General features: G+C 37.2%; 1 protein-coding gene across 1 annotated transcript in view; it reads left to right on the top strand.

Moving 5' to 3' along the window:
- Nucleotides 1-20,764, top strand: part of FRMPD4 (FERM and PDZ domain containing 4) — a 68,289-nt gene extending 47,525 nt beyond the window's left edge. Inside the window, exons 5-15 of the mRNA XM_026047210.1 lie at nucleotides 499-606; nucleotides 4,190-4,321; nucleotides 6,237-6,356; nucleotides 7,074-7,210; nucleotides 8,209-8,335; nucleotides 10,617-10,706; nucleotides 11,268-11,450; nucleotides 14,281-14,419; nucleotides 15,046-16,104; nucleotides 16,434-17,708; nucleotides 18,985-20,764. Of these exons, the coding sequence (XP_025902995.1) occupies nucleotides 499-606; nucleotides 4,190-4,321; nucleotides 6,237-6,356; nucleotides 7,074-7,210; nucleotides 8,209-8,335; nucleotides 10,617-10,706; nucleotides 11,268-11,450; nucleotides 14,281-14,419; nucleotides 15,046-16,104; nucleotides 16,434-17,708; nucleotides 18,985-20,336 (4,722 nt within the window). The 3' untranslated portion in view covers nucleotides 20,337-20,764. The remainder of the gene's footprint in view (nucleotides 1-498; nucleotides 607-4,189; nucleotides 4,322-6,236; nucleotides 6,357-7,073; nucleotides 7,211-8,208; nucleotides 8,336-10,616; nucleotides 10,707-11,267; nucleotides 11,451-14,280; nucleotides 14,420-15,045; nucleotides 16,105-16,433; nucleotides 17,709-18,984) is intronic.
- Nucleotides 20,765-21,591: the final 827 nt, after the last annotated feature.

Here is a 21,591-nt window from a genome sequence, read left to right as displayed (position 1 = left end):
GGATTATTTACTTGAACTTGTTCTTTCAAGCCCTTAAGAAAAGTCATCSTTGTTCTGAGAGCCACTGAACTCCTCCTTAAATGAACTTGTTTTCATAATTTCCCAGAACATCGTTCTGCACTGATGCCTTTGTTCAAGTCTTCCAAACATAAAGTAATACTGTATTTTTTTTGACAGCAGATTTTTCTTTTTGTTTGAAGAAGCAAACTCTTATTTTTTTCCCTTGGTAGTTGGTAATTGGTAGTTGGTAATTGGTAGTGAAATGTATGCGACCAGTTATTTATACCAAGAAAGAGACAGGTGGTAGATGGAGCTGTAGTGAGTATGGCTAAAATTTTATAGGGCATAGCTAATTCTGCTTTCTGTTTGAATCAACAAGCTGATTTCCAGACGTTACCTTCTTATCTGTATAATGCCCTCCTCTATAGAACACAATTTCAGTTTCCCTTGTAACAAGTAAAGTGGAGTTGTAATCTGATTCACCTGTTTGCTTGGCAGGAAACAGTTAAGGACAATTCACTTCTTTTCATGCCAAATGTTCTGAAGGTGTATCTTGAAAATGGACAAACCAAATCTTTCCGTTTTGATTGCAGCACTTCAATAAAGGTAGGCTAAATCTACCAAATACCATAATATGCAATGTCCACGAAGCCAATTAAATATTTTTTAAGACCTTTTGGTAATTTTAATTTATTTTGCACTCTTTAAGGTCTGAATGATCAGTGTTTTCAGTTCTGACTAGATTCATAGCTAAGAAATAATGTTTCATTCTGTTTCTTTGCTGGTAACACGATTGTGATCACTTTAATGTGTCTGGAGCAGAATTTAAAATTCCATGGACCTGCTAGCATGATTTGTCACGAGAAGTAAGAAGCTAAGAAGATTAAGATATTGGTTGGTAATTGAATGTCATCTGGTTTGTCATCCAGTGAACTTAGAATGCAGTGTTGTGGAGTGATGCTAGTGAGAGATTGCTCATACATATACTTATGTCTTTTTTACTTTCCCTAACATATTCCATGTAGAGATTTAACACAGCCATGAAGCTCTGACATGCTGCTAAGGCTACTGGGGAAGTATCTGTGACACTGACTTCAATTTAGTTTCCTACAGGAAAGTTGTTGTTGATGTGTGTGAGTGCTTGGAGTAGTATAGTAAGCAAATGACTAGCACTATTGGGCTTTTTTTTTTTTTTTTTTTCTGAAGCTTTTTGGTTTGAGGGAGTTAGTTTTAACCCAGATCCGTTAGCAAATCTAGTGCATCACATGGCTGCATGCACTTGTARCTATGAGAGAAGAGAGATACATGGGAAGGAATGAGCAGCAAAGATTGGAGCACAATTTTCAGCTGCAGTGCCAGCTTTTGCTGTCTTTAAGGAACTGTAGAACTATGCATATTTCCAGAAGCCCTGCTTTTCTGCTCACTGTGATTATGTCACATGCTCAACCAGCTGGAACAGCAAGAACAACTTACTAAAGCAAAAGTGGAGAAATTTACTGCTGCCTTTAGATGAACGAAGAAACAGATTTTTAAAGTTAGACTGAAAAGGAGTCTGCAAACTCTGTAAATCATATGCACACCTTAGGTATAAATTGAGCTCATGGAATGACTACAAACCTCCACAGTGCAGCCATGGGTTACAGAAGTCCTTCAGTTCATTTTAGAATTTGACTGGGTCAAGAATTAGGAGACATGGTTTACACAGAGTTTGAGGTACCCATCCCCTTTGAAGACCCATGAACATCCTTCTCAATATTTGATTGTGCAAGCATCTAACCAACCAATCTGTTACAGGGTATTTTGCCCCAGGGGATTGTCCTGTGTCCATCATATCAAATTAGTTGTCAGCAGTTCTGTCCTGGTTGTGTCATGTACAGTGTAGCCACATAACTACAGTGTACTGTAGTTATTTGCAAAGAAATCCATATGGCTCTTCAGTTCAGTATTATTAATGCTATAAGCCTGATTTGGCATTAGTCATTCTTACTTTTTGCAGAACAGTTTGCTCTTGAGCTAATTCGGATTGTTATGTATTCCACAGCATGCATAGTTCTATATTACATATATGTGTGCCTGTATATCCCCAATCATGGATGGGATTTTTGCTTCTTCTAAGCCTGAGCAAAGTAGGCAGGCTCCAACTGGGTAAAGACAAATAGTTTTTTCCTGCCATTAACTGTCCAGTCATTCATCAGTTAAATACAAGGATGCAAATAGTGACTTAACTGCAGTCCACATGAGAAGCAACACCTGAATTGTTGATTATAACTTATTGGCTGAGAAGATAGATTGGGGCTGTATGCAGCCCCAGGGATCTGGCCTCCCCATGCACCAAGACAAGCTGAGGATTAACCTGCTGGAGAAAAGTTTTGCAGAGAARGCCCTGGGAATCCCAGTGGACAACAAATTGAACATGGGCCAGCAGCATGCCTTGGGTGCCAAAAATAGCCAAGAGTTGCATTAGTCAGAGCAGCCTGAGGAAGGGTTGAGAAGTTTCCTTCTCCTTAGCACTGATGAAGCCACATTTGGAGTGCTGTGTCCAGGTCTGGGCTCTCCGGACCTACTGGAGCAAGCAAGTCCCTACCCTTTGGCACAGGGCCATGAAGATGATGAAGAGCATCTCTCATATGATGAATACCTAAGAGAGCTGGAATTGTTCAATATGTAGAAGAAAAGTCACAAGGCTCAATGTGTATGAATATCTGATGGGAAGGCGTGAAGAGGATGTGGCCAGACTTTTCACCAAACAGGACAAGAGACAACAGGCACATTTTGAAACACAGGAAATTTTACCTAAACGTAGTGGAACACAGATTTCACTGTGAGAGGACTAGTCACTGACACAGGTTTCCTGGAGATTTTGTGAGTCTCCATTTTTGGAAATACTCAGAACTGAAGTGGACACAACCCTGGGCAACCTGCTCTAACAGATGCTGTAATGGACCTGATGATCTCCACATCTGCTCTCCAACCCCAACTGTTCTGTCACTCTGTCATTCTATGTTAGCAAAAAATTGTCTTCTTTGGATAGCTTATGTATTTTAGCAATGTATTTAAAAATCCAAGATAATTAGCAATGAATAATGCCTTTTATACTACCTTATTACTTCCTCTTAAAACTTGCTTTTAAAACCATGTTTCTTCATGTTGCTATTATACCCCTTGTCTTTGAACATGGTTTAGGAATATAAATAAAAGTAGATTTTATGCGTAAGCAATAAACTACTCATTAGTTAGAGTGTAATGTTAACTCCATTATTTAGAGGGATTGCATGTAATCCATTAGTGCTTTTATTTTTTACAGCATGTAGAGTTATTCCCATCCCTCCAAACACATCTTTTATTCTTCCACCAATTTGATGTTGATTTTCCATAAATGCACTGTAATTGTTCAATTAATCTTCCTAATGTATGTTAAAACACAGGTATTATGTTCATCAAGATCTCCTTAGTAAATCCTATCCATCTGGATCCTTATGTATATCAAAATTCTCTTGGATGGATAGAAATGCTTTAATCTTTCACCAGTGTGATACTGTTTTTAAGTTACAGCTTCTTATATATCTATATCTACTGCAACATAGAGTTAYAGTGACCCCTGAATTTAGCGCTGCTGCATGGCATAAGTATCATAAKTGTTGACTTTTTGTCAGCATTTTAAATGAGAGTGTGTTAATAAGTAAAAGATCAAAGTATGTTTTTWAAAAAAATCTTTTAAAAAAGCAAATAAGTGCTATCCATTTGATATTTTTTTTGGCCTATCTTAATCTGAGGCTGGCTCTGTCCTTATTGCTTGGCGGCTCTCCCTCATAGWTGTGTGGAGAGAGGAAAGGCAACCCTGTCTGACTTGCTGATGAATAGGTTCCATTTCCAGAGGGACTGAGGAGTATGATTTAAGCCTCACACAGTATAATTTGCATGTTAAACTGCACCAAGGACTGTCTGTTCACAGTAATTCCATGTATGTATTTTTCACATGAATGTTTGATACCAACCCAATGGTGTTTGAATATAAAGGTGCTGCCTCTCCCCTGGATGAATATAATAGTCTTTCAAACTTGTACACAACTAGTGGGAAGAGTACCATCCTTTTACCACATGCTGTGTATGTGTAGTGTGTGGCAGCGAAGAACTGGGTTCCAAGTATTACATGAACTTAATGACATTCTATAAATTCTTTGTTACTTAGGATGTCATCTTAACTCTCCAAGAAAAGCTTTCCATCAAGTGCATCGAACATTTTTCACTGATGCTGGAGCAGAGGATTGAAGGATCTGGAACGAAACTCCTCTTGCTACATGAACAGGAGACTCTAACTCAGGTTCGTTTAATGAAATGTGAAAAAAAAAGTTAATTGCAAGAATCATCATTCAATTTGGTGAATGAAAGACGTAACRCTATGTGGTTGTAGGAATCAGCTCGCATCATATTTCATTGGGCCACTAAACAGTATTAAAAAGTTCATTAAAGGTCATACATAAAGCTAGGAAATATTTAGTAAAGTCTTTTTCATTTCTTGTGTGGTACATCTAATAAATATTCTGAACAATTCAAAAATCCATTTTAATGATTCTTAAACCACAGTCTGTCAAAATTCCTTAAAAAAATACGTTTTGATCTTGGATTCCTATTTGATTGTACAAATGTGTATCTGGAAAGAGGAAATAATACTCTTTCTGATGAAGCCAGGTTTGACTGGTTTGTACTGTGATACATTATGATGAATTGTGATGCAGAAGATGTTTGTTGTGACTTTCTTCCTTAGATCAGAGAGGAGAATTAGGCTGTTGACAAGCTATTTCTGACTAGAGTTAAGTTGTTTCACTCTCCCCAACAGAGGACCCTAACCTTAGCTGCTTGTGATTATGCCAAACTCTTTGGCATGTAATTTTCCATAATGTTTATATATTACAGGAGAATGTTAGTAAATTTGAACTTCACCTAAATTTTCCAAGAGAAATGATTTATTAAATGAGACACAAAGCAATAATAATAATTAAATTTAAATATTAGAATTCCTTTAATCATTTAAAGCCCGTGTAACAGTATGAAAGAACTTAGTTTATCAATTAACAGCCTTTCTAGCATTTTCCAAATTTTGAATATTTGACTTTGTCATCTTAACATTCTTTTCTTGTGGATAAAAGCAATGCACTAAATGTAAAATATTGAGAAGTACTCAATACTCCTCTGCCCTAGCTTTCTGTCTTTGAAGTAATTGGTAAAATTCCTGCCAAAATCAAAAGGATCAGAATAAGCCACACAGAGAGCTTTTGAAAATCCCATCATGAGCTTTTATTGATGCATACGGACTATGCTTAGATACTTAGGAAGGAGGACAAAGRCAGTGTGGGATAAGCATACATTTTGAAAATAGTGAGTTGCTTCATGAAAGATTTAAAAATGTGTAGTTTTATAAGTTAAAGACATTGATTATAAACTACACTAACTGTCTAACTACATTAGTCTAATTAAATAAACTGCGTAAACTACATTAATTCTGAAAGTTTCTTCCTTGTAGTTCCTGTACGATCAGCAATACTTTAATTTGCTATTATAATGTTGCTGCTGACCATGACTTACARTAGTGTTATTGTGTTATTGGATTGCTGCCCTTTCATCCAATTATTCATTAGCTTTGTGACAGTCCCCTGTGAATATACCCAGATTATTGTATTACATTTCTAACAAAGTTTTTTGCAGACCAACAAGCAAAGAAGGGAGAGACTTGTATGTGTCATAAGTTTAAGGGCAAATACCTTAATCCAGAATAACCCAGGAAAACTGAAAAGATAAAATTTCTCACATATTGCATTTACGATTAATACAATCAAGAGAAAGGGAGAGTACCTGTACTTCACCTGCCTTGTCAGTCTGAGAAATAAAATGTGACCTTTCCCCAAAACCCTTGATCCTGCTGAAGTATACYTCATTTGTTGGATCATTTTCAGTAAGGTCTGTGTCATCTGTCTTTTTGCTCTGATTTTGAGTAAGCACATTTCATTGCTTGAAGAATGAGTTGTGTTGGGCAATCATGTCTGTATATGTCTTAAATTCCTTTCACAAGGTCAATTTTATATATGTTTATGTGTAATAATAAAACACTCATTGCAGAGATCTGTTGGACAGAATTGTTTTCCTTGCTATCAGTGTGTCTAGAGCAGGGTCAGAAAGTTTAAAACTGTGATTGCGTGGCAGTGTGGCCAAGCTCTCATGTGGTTGTTGTTCAATCCTAGGTGACACAGAGGCCAAGCTCCCATAAGATGAGATGTCTTTTCAGGATTAGCTTTGTCCCAAAGGATCCCATTGATCTTTTAAGAAGAGATCCAGTTGCTTTTGAATATCTGTATGTACAGGTGAGTGAAAGTGCAGCCACTGGAAATATGAAGACTRATGTTGTATTGAGTAGGTTTATGTCTTTACATAGGAAAACATGGCTGTGGTAAGTCCAAGTTTCTGTTTCAGATATATAAAATTTGGGGAATGTGCAGACCTTTACTATGAGGAACTCCCCTTTATTCCGTAGTAATGCTTGGCATCTTCTCAAAATATATCTGGCTTTCAAAGAGAGTAAAGCTAGAATTATTACTAAAACTTACTTCTGGTACTATATCAGGCAGAAATGATTTCTGAGAAGGAACTTCCAGTATGGGCATTCCAGGATAAGAATGCTGGCGTTTAAGCAATGTATTTCTCCTTTTAGTGGATGTTTGAGTAGGCAAAATCCTGTATCAGAATACAGGATACCCTAGGATACCAACCAGATACCCTAGCACCCTCCCAACAGTCACTCTGAAAGAGGATTGCTGTTCTCCTCAGGAAGGATGAAGAGAGAGAGCTTAGATCAAAATGTTCCTGCCTTCTGTCCTCAAGCAGAGGTTCTTGCGTTCCTCAAACAGATCCACCTGTTGTGAACATCTGACATCTCTTGAGAGCTTCAGTCTTACCTTCAACATGGTCCTGTTGTTTAGGGTTTGGGGCTAAACTTTGTGTTTCTTTTAAAAAATGRATTAGAATGTATTTTTAGTGCAAGATTTTTGAACTTGATGCTCCCTCTACTGGTTCTTTTACAGAGCTGTAACGATGTGGTTCAGGAAAGATTTGGACCAGAACTGAAATACGACATTGCCCTGCGTTTGGCTGCATTACAAATGTATATCGCAACTGTGACCACCAAGCAAACTCAGAAAATCTCTCTCAAATATATAGAGTAAGTTGAGAATAAAGTATTCTCTTTGTAAGTGAAGCATTAATAAAACTTATAGATACTCTAAGATCAATTCTTTAATATGTCTACATGTATGCACCAAGTTTAGGTTCCTTCATTGTCATGGGAAGTGACTCAGGTTAAAAATTTCTTGGTTTAGAAGACTGCACAGTCTTAGATTCTGTCTATTGAAGAAGATTTCTTTCTTACAGAAATATCCTGTAATGATCTGTTTTATGTTTTCATTATAATTTTCTAGAGAAACCCAAAGAGCAAATATTTGTAATTATAAAGGAAAATAAAGTTTCCAAAGTTAAATTGTGTGTATATCTGCTTGGATTAGAAAAATAACTTTTCATTGTTACGTAGCACTTAATTTGATTGCAGAATGGAAATAAGAACTTGAAATACTCAGTTTAGTAGTTCATCCACCTTCATGGGGATCATGTTACGTTGTTTCCTACTAATGAATCAGCAGAAATAATTACTCATTAGTGAAGAATCAGTCTTCTGTGAAAAGTGATGCTTAAAGCAGAACCARTTGGGGTTAAAAGGATGGGACTGGTTGTCTTTGAGGAGCAAAATGAAATGCAAGTGACAAAGACCATGTTTGGCTTGCTCTAAGAAACTAGAAAACCAAATGAAGTCTGGGCTTGGGTTGTTAGATCTGCTGTAATATTAATTTTATAGTGGTACTTGTGTATGTAACGATTAAGTGGTACTTAACAATAAAGCCTATATTTTAAACAGAAAATCTTTAAACTTCTTTTCTGAGTGATAGGGTTGGGAGAGGAGATAATATATTCACATTTTAAAGCATCTTTTTCATAACTAAGGTGTAGTTTGAGTATGGAAAATATTGCATTATTGCAAAACCCTGGACTTCTATCAATCCTCTCTGTGCTTTCAGGAGTTCATTTACTTGGCATCACAACGACCATAATCTTTAGATAAATAATTATCACAGGAAGGTAAAATTAAATATATGCTTTTTATTGCAGAAAAGAATGGGGATTAGAGACTTTTCTTCCATCTGCTGTTCTGCAAAGCATGAAAGAAAAGAACATAAAGAAAGCACTTTCACACCTTGTCAAAGCAAATCAAAACCTAGTTCCTCCGGGTAAAAAGGTATTACATTTGCATCCTAATGGAAGATACATTTTAAAGACCAGAGAGAGTGGTATGCATGGGAAACACTTAAAATTAGTCCTTTGGAAAAACACCTAGCCATTATATTTTTAGACAACTTAACTTTTGGTACTCATTATRATATAGCCAAGAACAATTGTAATAATTATATCCCAGCTAAACCATCTTATCTAGAGAATGATAGAAAACTAGTTATTAACACTCCACATATGATAAAAATTATATATTTTTAATTCATTTAGTGCTTCCTGTTAATAGAAAACTTGTTAGGAAATTATTCTCTCTCTGATGCTCTGATCTGAGCCACATTAATCTATGGGTTTAACAAGAATGCTTTTTTTTTAGGATTGTTTTCAGTTACATTTTAGATAGATGCCTTTTGCTCGCCAATGTCTAAGTGAATGGATGGTGTTTATTACTGTAATTAATCTTCCTTGTTGTAAAATGCTTTTCTTAGCACTGAGCTTTCACTTCAGCTGGAGGAAAACRTAGAAGACAGCATCTCAGAGAAATGCCTTCGTTATAGGCATACAGCAGAGGCTGGTTTTACACACAATATTGGCTTGCTTTATGCAAGCCACCTAGACTCTCTTTGCAGTCAGTGGAGAGAAACAGGCACTTCGAGGGAGCGATTCATCCCRTCCCACATTAGGCACCAAAAATAGGTCAGATGACTTGTGTCCTAGAAATGCCTGTTTCTCTCCCTTGGCTATAAAAGGAACATAAAATGACTAGTTGAGACATTAAATGAGCGGAATCCTGCTCCATGCCACTTTCTTTCTGAGTGGCAAACCCCCAAAATATGTAGTGCCAAATCTAGGGATCACTATGATGAGCAGAAGACTTGCTTGGAGTTGGTGAGTTTCTCATCACCACCACCTGGGAGTATACATCTGAGTGCTTAGGGAAGGAAGGACACCTTTCTGACCAAAGGATGCTCTTCTCCTGTACTGCTACAGCTAAAGCTAAATAAAGTCAATTACTTATTTTTTATACTGGCAGTATAAGTTTGATCTTACTTTGGAAACTTTGGAAACAGGACTCTCTAAGGATGCCAGTGGGGTACAATATTGATTCTTGGATAGCATAAATATTGCAACAGTCCCTTCCTGTAGCTCACTGTTTATTTTTGTTTGCTTCTTTATGGTTTGAGCTTTTGAAATCAGAAAGCATGTAGTCTCATCATTACCTTCTAGTCCACTTGCAGATATTAGTCTGGGAACCAATTTCTTTTTAGAGGTTTACTTTCCTCCACGTGAAGTAGAAGCCTGTCATTCTTAGGATTCTCCCTTTTTTTACAAGCCCTATGTATTTCTGCACCTACAAAGGGCTAGGMAAGGCATTCTCTGTAGACTCTTTCCTTTGGTTTCATTTCTTCCATGGAGTCTAGAAGAACCTAAATTTCAGGGCTCCTAAAATGCTGTTCAAGATCAAATAAATTCTTAGACTAGAAATCTAGGGGCTGGAGAGAGAATAACAAATGAGATGAACCTGATTTATTACATGTTTAAAGTCAGCATTTAAAAGTTTAGATCAGGATGGTAAAAGATCTGCATCCAGATTGTTTGGCTGAAATGAACTGTTTCTTTATTTCCATTCGGTCTGACAAAATATTTTGCAGCTCTTGCTTTTTAAGCAGGTAATTTAAAACTAGAAGAAGAAGAGATAAATTATGGCATGCGTTGTRTGATATGATCATAGGTATTCATATACTGTATTTGGCTTTCAGATTTATTCCCTTTTAAGTATAGTGGAAGAGCTTTATTTAGGGAAATTAAAAGTATAGTAATGAGGTGGAATAATATGCCATATGCCACAAGTACCTAGCAAGATGAAATATGCATAGTTGACAAATGCAAATTCTGTTTCTCTGCATTGGTTCATAAAATGTTAAGGCAATGGTGATAATTATGAATGGAAAGCTGCCGTCTACTCTTTAAACCCCTCAATGAACAGATGTTTAATTTGAGTAGTTTGGTATTTTCCGTTCATTGGAGCAGTTATGATGTTCTTGCAATGCCTTGCGAAAGCCAGTACTGAGGTCCTGAGTGCATTTTAACTAAGTAAATATGATTTTAATTTTAAGAATGAAATTGTTTCTCCACATCTGGGCGTCGGTCATCTAATGATTTAGTTTCAGACTCTGAAGAGCTCTAGTCTCAGTCCATTCATTTAACCCAACATAAATACATTTTCCTCATGAATTTGGTAGTGTGTCAGTTTTCTCCACTACATCTTACCCYGACTTCTCTCGCCTCAGCTCTCCGCTCTGCAAGCCAAGGTGCATTATCTCAAGTTCCTCAGTGATCTACGGTTATATGGAGGACGTGTTTTCAAGGCAACATTAGTGGTAATCTTTCTCTTGAAATATCTTCTCTGTTCTCTTGATTATTTCTTCTAAATGCCTTTCTGCAAAAGCTGTACCATGAAATTTTTTCTTTAGAAGCTTAAGTTTTACCCATACACTGAAAAAAAATAATTGCTAAAGTGAACTTTTTCATCTTTAAAATAAGATTCCTGGTAACAATTTGTATTTTGTCTGAGATTGTAGAGTTAAGTAGCATCTATTCCACAAATACTGCCATCCAATTAACTATAAAATATTAAAATTTTTAGTCTGGGAAACTGGATAACAAAGATTTTCTTTTAACAAAAGCAGAAATATAAGTCCATCCATTCATCCATTAAAAAACTGCAGTGCAGCCGACATCCAAGAGCAGATTCCTTTACTTCCTGTATTTAATTATGTATGTTTTTTTTTTATATTTGATCTTCATAGAAAACTTATAATAATCTTTAATGTAGAAATATGATGCAAATGAAATCTCATGAAAATGAAAGCAGTGGCTGTTGTTTTTCCTGTGCTGTGCCCATCATGCTTTTACTGTTGTTTTTTCTTTTTTATGTAAAGCAGGGAGAAAAGCGTTCAGAAGTGACTTTGTTAGTAGGGCCACGATATGGAATCAGCCATGTGATAAACACCAAAACAAACCTGGTGGCTCTCTTAGCAGACTTCAGCCACGTGAACAGGATTGAGATGTTTACAGAAGACGAGAGCAATGTTAGAGTTGAGCTGCATGTCTTAGATGTAAAAGTAAGTTTACTTTGATTTATACTCATGTAATGACAATGACAAAGTGACATTTTTGTCGTTTTTATTTGAATATTTGGGTATTTGAGTGTTTGGGACTAACTATCCCAAAGATTTCCATACTACTGATATTCTAGAGTTTAATTTTCAGTCCTTTTTTCATCAGAGTACATGAAGAGTATTCCTTAGGTATTTGAGAGGCTTATGGTATATTAGATTGGTGCTGTGCAAATTATATTTTGTTTCTGATTTTCCTGTTGGCTGACTTAGGGCAACAGCTTTGCTCTTGTGTTCCATTGATGTCCATGGTGGTAAGAGGTGATGATAAGACTGACCTTCTTCTAAACTTTTTCAGCTATATGTTAGAATATAATATTACTGTTACAGAGTTGCCAGCTACAGGTGTGTAGTGAGTACACTACAAGTAACCACATAGTGCTTACCAAAGAGATAACATTCTACAGGCCTTTTTTTTTAATTAGTTCCTATAACTCCATTTAGGTTCTATACTCTGCATAATGTAGTTATGGATGTTCTCCTTCTGCCTATAAGACTTAATTTCTCTTGAATCCTACCTCTTTGCCTCTGTGGTATCTTATGGCTGTGAGTGAAGTTTACTGTACAGTCCTGTTTTTCTCTTGGTGTGCCTCCTATTGGGTCCTATCACCTTAAGTGAATGGTTTCATACAGTATCTAGAGAATTAATTCTAGTAATTAGAGATTGAAGGAAGATGTCCCATTATACTTTGGCTTACTAAAATAAATAGAGCCTAACTATTCTGTTTGTTTATCCAAATACATGTGAAACATAAGGAATATTTACTAAGCTTTTGCTTGCAAGGTTTTAACTTTATTGATATAGGATTGTTTGCCTGTATTTAAGTTAATGAAAAACATCTCTGTAAATTAATCTAGATAGCAATTTAAGAGAAAATTACAAGCTGATGAACACTGCATCTCTACCACCCCCCTTAACAATAACATTGAAGGATCTCAGGCAGCTGTTGACCTGTTACTGTGCTCAGCTCATAGTCCTCGAGAGAAAACTGAATTTTATCTTCTTTTTACTGATTGAAAAAGTGATATAGAAATAAAATACTTTCCATCTGCTTATATGTTGAAGGCAATATTGTGTGCCACACTGTTTTATATTACTATCTTATTTGATAATATTATTGCTGTCTTACTTCAGACCACATATATTGCTGTCTCCTTGCTTTTCAACATATGCAACCTTATGCCCAGAGAAACTGGCCTAACATTAAAATCACAAGGCTAGGAGGATGTGGATGTAATTCAATCCTCTAGAGTGGAAATTCTCTCTAGAGTGGAAAAAGTGGATAATGACACTGTTCTCTGTGGAAAAAAATGTGGCAAATAGTCACCAACATAGCATTTCAAATGTTAGTTTTTAGTAGTTACCTAAAAGAACAAAGTTTGCTTTGCACCTTACACTTTTAATAATTTATATTAATTTGCATATCTATATTTAAATGGTTTGAAAGAAGCATGCATTAAACAGAGCATCAAACTGTGATGGCATGAAGTACTTTAAAGAAAGAATAATGCATACAATTTTCCCATGTTTTTGAAAACTGCTTTTAAAACTTCCAGAGTATTTTGCCTAAGATTCTGCAGCATAGGCAATGGAAACTATTGTGGGTTTGCTGGTAAACTCCAATCTTAAATTATTCTTTGACCATAGTCACTATCAACATCAGTTGTATTTTCACTAGCGGGAAGCTGAATAAGATAGAGTTATCCCTGCTCCGTATGAAACTCCCTCTGGAAGAAATTTTGCAGGTACCCTACATCTGACTTATGACAATGGTCCTTATGTTGGGATAACTCACAGCAGATGTCCACATGGCCATATGAGGTTGTCGGTTATGTAATTCTATGTATCCTGGTAAGGACTTTGTGATTTTTATTAGTTATTAAGGAATTCTCGAGGCTATCTTAAGGTGTATTTGAGAAGAGCAGCTTTTGATGTTAGAAACTGCAGGGATATGAACAAAATGTTTAGGCAAAGAGATTTATACATTGTGGCAAAAGAAAAGGAAGTTAAAGAATGTACATCTCACATGGATCCTCACATTTGATGTTGTCAAACCTGGCAGACATAATCTTTCAAAGCTCTTTTTTTTTTGTGTAGGTTTAACTATGTTTTTTTAACCCAGGCCAGTGTCTATTTTTTACAGACCTTCCCTATTCCCACTGAGTTTGATGATCTCCCTTTGGAAACTCTTTTTGTCTCTTTTCTCTTTGTCTTTATTTGTGTGACTTCTTGTTTCTTCACCACGTGACTTTCTAATAGCGCCAGGCCACAAGCACTCTTCTCATTTTGAATATTCACTGCTGCTGCATGTAATGATAACTTAAATCTCACTGTGGTACCATTTCAGACTTCACTTTCCCCATCTCTCTGATTTCTTTCCCTGTTTTATTTCTTTCTATGTGCTTATGACACCTGATTTTTTTGGCGAGCAGCAGCAATTCCCATACTGCTGCAGTACTCAGCCTCTGATGTACCAGGTTCTTAGCCCTGGCATTTTGAGAAGAAAAACGAACAGTGCAAGAAATACACCTATGCAAGAAAAAGATGTAGCAATAGCCTAAAAATGGTTAGCTTCATTCAAAACTAGAGTAAGATTAGCTCTTAAAATGTCCATCTGGACATCTACCTTACTACAACTTCAATCTTTTCTGAATCTTTGATATTTTTTCGTATTGGAAGTGAGGAAAGTAAGTTCACTTGCATGTTTTTTAGTGTGGCAGGTGACATGATTGAGAAAGAACAGCCTTAACCAAGACTCAATTTTCTTCTTCTTAGCCAATTACTCTACTGATGGAGTCATCAGATGCAATGAATCTTGCTTGCCTAGCAGCTGGATACTATAGACTGCTGGTTGACTCAAGGCGCTCAATATTTAACATGGCCAACAAGAAAAATACAGGGAGCCGAGAAACAGGTATTTATTGGACAGGATGTTAATGATGGTCACCTGTATAAAGCAGAAATATGCTCTGCCACAGACAGCAACCAGCTGAAGCCAGTGGAACCCCATACAAATACAAGGCAATGCCAAGTAGGATTTGATCACTGTCTCAGACCCAGCATTACAGTATACCATTTCAGCTTTATTATGTTCTAATATTCAGCTTTTGATAGCATCTCAGTTGGCCAGTAAAACAGGTCTTGATGTTTTTTCATAACAGTGCAAGAAATAAATACTGATTTATTTATCTATGCATGTTATTACTTTATGGAAGAATACATATGGTGTTGGGGGAACTGACTTTTGAGCATCTGATTTGGTTTGGTTTTATTAGAAATGATATTCTGTTCCTGGAATATCATTTCTACCTAGCTGTAGTTTAGCTTTGTATTGCAGTACTAGTTAAACCTGAGGTCATTAGACCAACAGGTATTTAACTTCAAGTAGAGGTGATTTTGAAAGTGTTTTTGAAGTGTTTGGTGGCCCAGCTGTTTTATTTAAAATATTTACTGTTCATTATTAACAAGTTACTGCTTTAAAAAATTGCATGCACTTTTTCTGTTAATTCACAGTGTTACTTTTATTTCACCACACTGCAGGACTTGAAAATAGAGGGAAGTTTAATCTCCATGCTCCTGAGTGGAACTGTGTACCAAAAACTACCACGTTCCTGGCTGGAGATCAAGAGACTCAAATATCTTATGGTGATCCAAAACAGAAGACTATAGATGTTTCTGAAAGTCTCTTGTGTCAAAAAGAACACAGACATCTGTACATAGAAAATGCCTATAATTCAGGTGGATTTGATCAGCATTTGGCCAAGCAAAGTGACTCCACGGAGCCAGAAGAAAATAGAAGTTTTAATCAGCCTTCACTGCTGTCACTGTCAGGATTGGAATCTAGCAAGAAAGCACAGGATTCCCCCAGGGGAGCAAAGGTTTCCTTTATATTTGGAGATCATAACTTGGATGGTATCAGTCCCCAAACTCTTGGCTATGAAAGGCTTTTGGATGAAAGTCCAGAAGTACTAGAAAAACAAAGAGCCATTTATATTAGTAATGCCAATGACATTAAAGGTCTGGAATTGTCACCAGATGCTGAAAGCATTCAGTTTGCTGCAAACGCTGTTTATGCAACTATAAATGAAAGCAAAATATTTGGAGCTGCAGAAGGGATAGAAGAACCTTTGTTGCATGATATTTGTTATGCAGAAAACACAGATGATGCTGAAGATGAAGATGAAGTAAGCTGTGAAGAAGACATTATGGTAGGAGAAATCAATAGGCCAGCTCTTCTCAGCCTTTCTGGGTCTAGTGATGACATTATTGATTTGACTTCACTTCCACCACCAGAAGGTGATGATAATGAAGATGATTTCTTATTGCATACCTTAAACATGGCCATTGCTGCTCCTCCACCTGGCTTCAGGGACAGTTCAGACGAGGAAGACTCTCAGAATCAAGCAACTCAGCCTAGAGAAGACAAGGAGCAATCTAGTAACCTAGGCAATGATGATATTCCAGTGTCACTTATTGATGCTGTCCCTACTAATACAGAGGGGAAGTGTGAAAAGGGGCTAGACGATGCTGTAGTCTCTACACTTCAAGCACTAGAAGCTTTGGCAGCTTCAGAGGAACAGCAGACGAATGACAATTCAGGTTCTTTCACCATAGTTACATTTATTCATTGAAATCATACCATTTCATCCATTTAGCTTTGGAGATATTCCATTTTCTGATATTCCATTTTTGTTTTTGTTTTTTGTTTTTGTTTTTTTTTTTTGCCATCATTTCACATACATCATATTCCATAATATGTAGTGGAACTGTCATTATGTTATAAAGTTATCTGTCCCGGGAACTGTGCAATAAAACCAGAGTATTCTTAGAGAACATATTTTTGTATCTAACACATCCCATTTGCTTGTCACTTATCTAGGTGCTTCAGCTGCTGTCATTAATTGACTGTTATTTTTTGTGGCTTGCAGGTGTAGCTATCTTGCGAGCCTATAGCCCTGAGTCATCTTCAGATTCTGGCAATGAAACAAATTCCTCTGAAATGACTGAAAGTTCTGAACTAGCTGCAGCACAGAAACAATCAGAAAACACTGCACGTATGTTTTTGTCCACAAGTGAAGGGTACCAACCCCTTGTGGAAGAGCAAACTGAATTTCCCATCGCTAAGACTCAGGCCGGAGGCCCAGGCATGAAGTCCTCACAGCCTTTGGCTGGTCGTCAGGCTGCAGAACTACAGTCAAAAGTTGTGCCTTCAAAGCAGATTCTTCATTCAGATAATATGGAAATGGAACCAGAGACCATGGAAACAAAATCCGTCACTGATTATTTTAGCAAATTGCACATGGGATCCTTGGTATATTCTTGCACTAGTAAAAGGAAAAGTAAGATGACTGACAGTGAAGTAAAAGCACCCTCTGATGGCAATGCTACTGTGAAAAAGCAACAGGGAACTAAAAAAGCAGAGACTGATGAAGACCTAAAAGCTAAATTTGGAACTCTTTCAGCAAGAGACACTCAACGCATAAGCACTTTCAATGTGGAGAGAACTACCTTTCGCCAAAGATGGTACGCTGCTGCTGATGATGGGGCAGCAGAGAAGCCAAGCCCAGAAACAGTGAACGGGAAGACTTTTCCCAGAGTTCCTGTCCTTGGTAAAACAGAAACTGACTGTAAGGATGTAGTGGACCCTGAGGTGGATCAGGATGATAACTCAAGGCTTAGCCAAGGTGAAACCTTTATGTCAGATATGACTCCTGTGTCTTCAGCCAAAGACCTAAATGACACAGAAGATACTGATTTATCTGCAGATGACCATCCTTCAAAGCTTCCAGAAGCAGAGCAGAGCGTAGCTAGACTTTGTGAATATCACTTGGCTAAACGCATGTCGTCTTTGCAAAGTGAAGGCCATTTCTCACTGCAGAGCTCTCAGTGCTCTTCAGTGGATGCGGGATGCAGCACAGGCAGTAGCACGTGTGCTACCCCAGTTGAATCCCCTCTTTGTACCTCTGAGGTTAAGCACATTATCTCTGACCCATCGGTGAAGGGCATTGCCTATATCCCAACAGATGAAAGAGCTGCCATTCTTCCAAACCATGGAACAACATACAAGGACCTGCATCAGCAGCCCGAAGCCGTGTGTCACAGAATGACAGTGCCTGTCGTGCATTCAGCAATTAATGCTGAACCGCTCTTTGGCACTTTGAGAGAAGGATGCCATCGGATCCCCAAGATAAAAGAAACTACAGGTACAGCAGTAATAAAGGATTTGTTCTGTTTGMTTTTAGAGCTACATGTTAAGATTGAGAACTGAGTATCATATTTACATTGTCTTTATTTACCTGAAAATATAGCAAGAAACTATAGCAGGCAGTCAAATTAGGTTTTCAGTGTATTTATTCATTTTAGTTATAAGTCATTGAGTTGTTTTCATGGGCTGCTTACAATGGTTAAATTCTTTTAAATCTCTCATTATAACTGAAAAATGAGTCTTAAACATATCTTCCCTACATTTTAGATTTACTATATGGGAGACATTGATGGAGAGGTCTATATGAGAAAGCGTTCTTTGGAAGCTGCTCCAAAATTCATCTCGTATATTTTGTTTGAGTTCCTGGGTCAGATTATAAGATGAATTCACAAAGTATATCAATTTGGATGAGAAAAAACTGTGATTCATTAATTGTGATATTATGGTTTTTTTAGTAGCTGCCAAAACATACCAATGTCAATAAAAATTACTAACTGTAAAGATAAAAATATGTCATTATCTTGTTAACCATATGTTTACTTYGACATCTGATTGTAGATGTTTCCGTAAATAATAATTTACATCCAGAACCATTGCCACATTTTAAATTTCAGCTTTAAGAGATTTTATGAACTTAACATTATAAAAGATGTGCATTTTTTTTTTTTCAGAGGTGGCATTGGGAATATTTTCCATTGGATTTTTACCATTTCCCTTTTTCCTGGGTAGCAACCTGCATGTACCAGTAGTGCATGAATATGTGAAAATCAAAAAGTGAAATGGAGTAGGAGCAAGAATGAGAAATGTGCTTTCTCTGCCAAAGAAACACATAGCCAGGACCAAAGATACCAAGTGTAGTTTTCTGTATGTTCTCCGGAATAGCTACGCAGGAATTTTTAATCTGAAAATACTCCTCTAACTATATAGTAGGAAACCTCTGATACGTACAATGGGAGATATTTAGGAAGTTTAGTAGTTGTTTTTCTACTTCCTTTCTTTTTAAATTAATGTGTTGAAAGAGAAGGAACTGTTAACTATTCATAAGTTGTAATTTGGTGATGGATTTTAAAAGGCATCTTAGTGAAATGCAAAAAAAAACCCACAAGGAGGTAGCACTGGTTTTTGTTGTGAAACATTTTGYGGAGTGGAGACCGTTGGAAAATACTGTGAATCCATTTGGCCTGGCCATTAAAGATATTTAAAAGTTCAGTCTCTGAATATTATCAGGGTGATGCTTAATTATTCTGTCTGCTCTTCTACTACCCCTAGTGTAGCTTTCACAGAGCCTGAAAAGGGAAGACAAGGAGGCATTCCTACAGCTTTTCCTAGACAGCCTCTAGCTGACTCCATCATGCTATCATCCATGCTATCAGAATCAAAGGTGCCAAGTCAAAGTCAAGACTCTTGTGWCATTCCCAAAGTAAATCAGGCTTGTGGGGCAACAGTTAGTTTACGGCCATATGACATGATAGGAGGAAGCCTCAGGATGCCGCACAGCAGGAAAGTGTTGAGGCGCAGCAGCAGCAGCGTTGGAGGATCTGCAGGCATCGAGATGCTGTTTGAAAAGAAAGCAGCTGCAGTCAGCTTCAAAAGTCTCGACACCACCCGCAGAGAGGAATCCAAATCAGAGAGAAGGGTGGAACTTCCCCTGGGCAAAAAGCTGTCAAAAAGTTATTCCCAGAGCTGTGTGTACGTCAGCACTGATAGGAAGGAYGGTAAGAGGTGTTCAGGCACAAGCGCCAGTCAGAAGGACTCCAAGCAGTATCGGACGTTGCCATTGCGGAGGCTGGATACCAGCACCTGGAAGTGTCGTGGCCCCTTCAGCTACTGTTTCCTAAGCAGAGGAAATGATGACAATGATGATGAAGATGACGGAGACAGCAATCAGCTCTCGTGTCTCGTCGAACCGCAGGTCCCGTGTGAGCTCGCAGAACCAGCTGGGCAGTCTTGTTCCACTGAAAACGATCAGGAAGCCTCTGAGTCCCCCCGAACTGCTGAGCCCCTGCAAGATGATGCAGTTAATGCACATGAGACGAGCAGTGCTGACGTCCAAGGTGGCCAAATTGATGTGAATCTCAACGATGTGGCATTTGATGCACGGATCACAAGAATAAATGTGATGAAAGAGAAGACATATGCAATGCCCGACGGATTTATTGCAGCACAAAAGGATGCCAATGAGCTACTCTCACTGGTCCGAGCAAGTATGGGCAAGAGAGAAGATTTACATCCAGAAACATATGACCTTAAACTTTCTCAGTACAAACAACTGTTATCTATGGAATCGAGACAGTTGGGAAGTGCCTGCAGGAAAATGGCCATGGCTGATAAAAGCCCTGAGGAAATGCTTTTAGCTATGACTTCCAGCTTTCAAGTACTCTGTTGCTTAACAGAAGCCTGCATGCGTTTAGTTAAAGTTATGAACTCTGAAACACAGCAGCAGGAAATTATAGCTAAGATAGACGAGGTTGTAATAAACTACATTTGTCTTCTGAAAGCTGCAGAGGCAGTGTCAGGCAAGACCTCCAGTGATCCTAGCATTAAACTCTTGGCTCGACATTCGACTACCATGGCCGCTATTGTAAGCACACTAACACGTTCTCTTAAAATGCTTTTAAACAAGTAAAATACAAAAGTCACTTCATAATCTACCTTTGCAAAGCCATACATAAAACTTTTATTTACTGTATGTGTATGAACTAATGTAACAAACTCAGCTCTCTCTGTATATTTTGTTATTTTATATAAAATAGGTATGAGATTAAAAAAAAAGTTATAGTTCTGAACACTGAGAAAAGTACCGACCAGATCTGTCCTTCTGTTTATACAAAAAAAAAGCCAAAAAACCCTTTCCCCAACAGCAGAGAAACAAACAAAACATCGTAAAGGAACWAATTAATGTTTGGCTATTTTTCATATAGTCAAATCTATGGTTGTATGAAGTGAACTTTTAAAGCCTGTTATGTCAAAGGAGTTGTTTTCAGTTTCATCCAAGTTTTCACTTGGAGAATGCTCCATGTTTAGAAATAGGAAATTAAATCATAATGTATATAACACAGTATTTAATGTTTTAAAATTATAATTTTTAAGCATTGAAAATAGTAAAAAGACATTTAAAATCCAAGAGACTATTATAACTTACTAGAGAATATATATATAATAAATGACTCTTTTGTTCATATTGCCTGAATTACCTGATTCTTCTTTTCTAGGAAGTTCTCTATTAAAAAAAAAAAAAAAAAAAAAAAAAAAAAAAAAAAAAAAAAAAAAAGGTATTGAAAACACCAACTTCAGAACTTCAGAGAGCATCTGATGTATTGAATGTTACAGCGTTGCATTTCAGACAGTAATGGTAACTATGGGAGACAGAGTGAGGACATTAAAAACAGTGGCAATGTTTTTTCTGTAATGAAAGGTTGATGGCATGGAGGGAAGATCAGAATGTATAGGGCGGGTGTACAAATCTCCTTTCCTTGTTAAACGAGAGAGAGGACAATCAGGAAATTCCTGTGCTGTTTACTGTTTCATCATATATTTATGGTGCATCTGAACAACATGAACTGCAACTATTTTGTTAAATATTTTATACTTCATATTTTACGATTCTAAATGTTTAACTGTAAATAAGTTAGAAATAAAATGAAGTTTTCAGAATACAATAAATATCTCTGAAATGTTTCCAGCCAGAGACAATACTTCTGTGAGTGCTAAGGCTAGTCCCCAAGAACTACAGAGCCTAGGTAAAAGAGAGATAAATGGGCAAGAGGAAGACCTTCCAGTGGTCGAGGAGGATTGGGTTAGGGATCACTTAGGCAAACTGGCCATTCAAAAATCTATGGGCCCAGATGGGATGCACCCAAGAGTGCTGARGGAATTGGCAG

The sequence above is a fragment of the Nothoprocta perdicaria genome, unplaced genomic scaffold (assembly GCF_003342845.1).
Source record: "Nothoprocta perdicaria isolate Ctin4 unplaced genomic scaffold, notPer1 scaffold_109, whole genome shotgun sequence".
Classification (NCBI taxonomy): Eukaryota; Metazoa; Chordata; class Aves; order Tinamiformes; family Tinamidae; genus Nothoprocta; species Nothoprocta perdicaria.
This window is presented reverse-complemented; position numbering and strand designations above follow the sequence as displayed.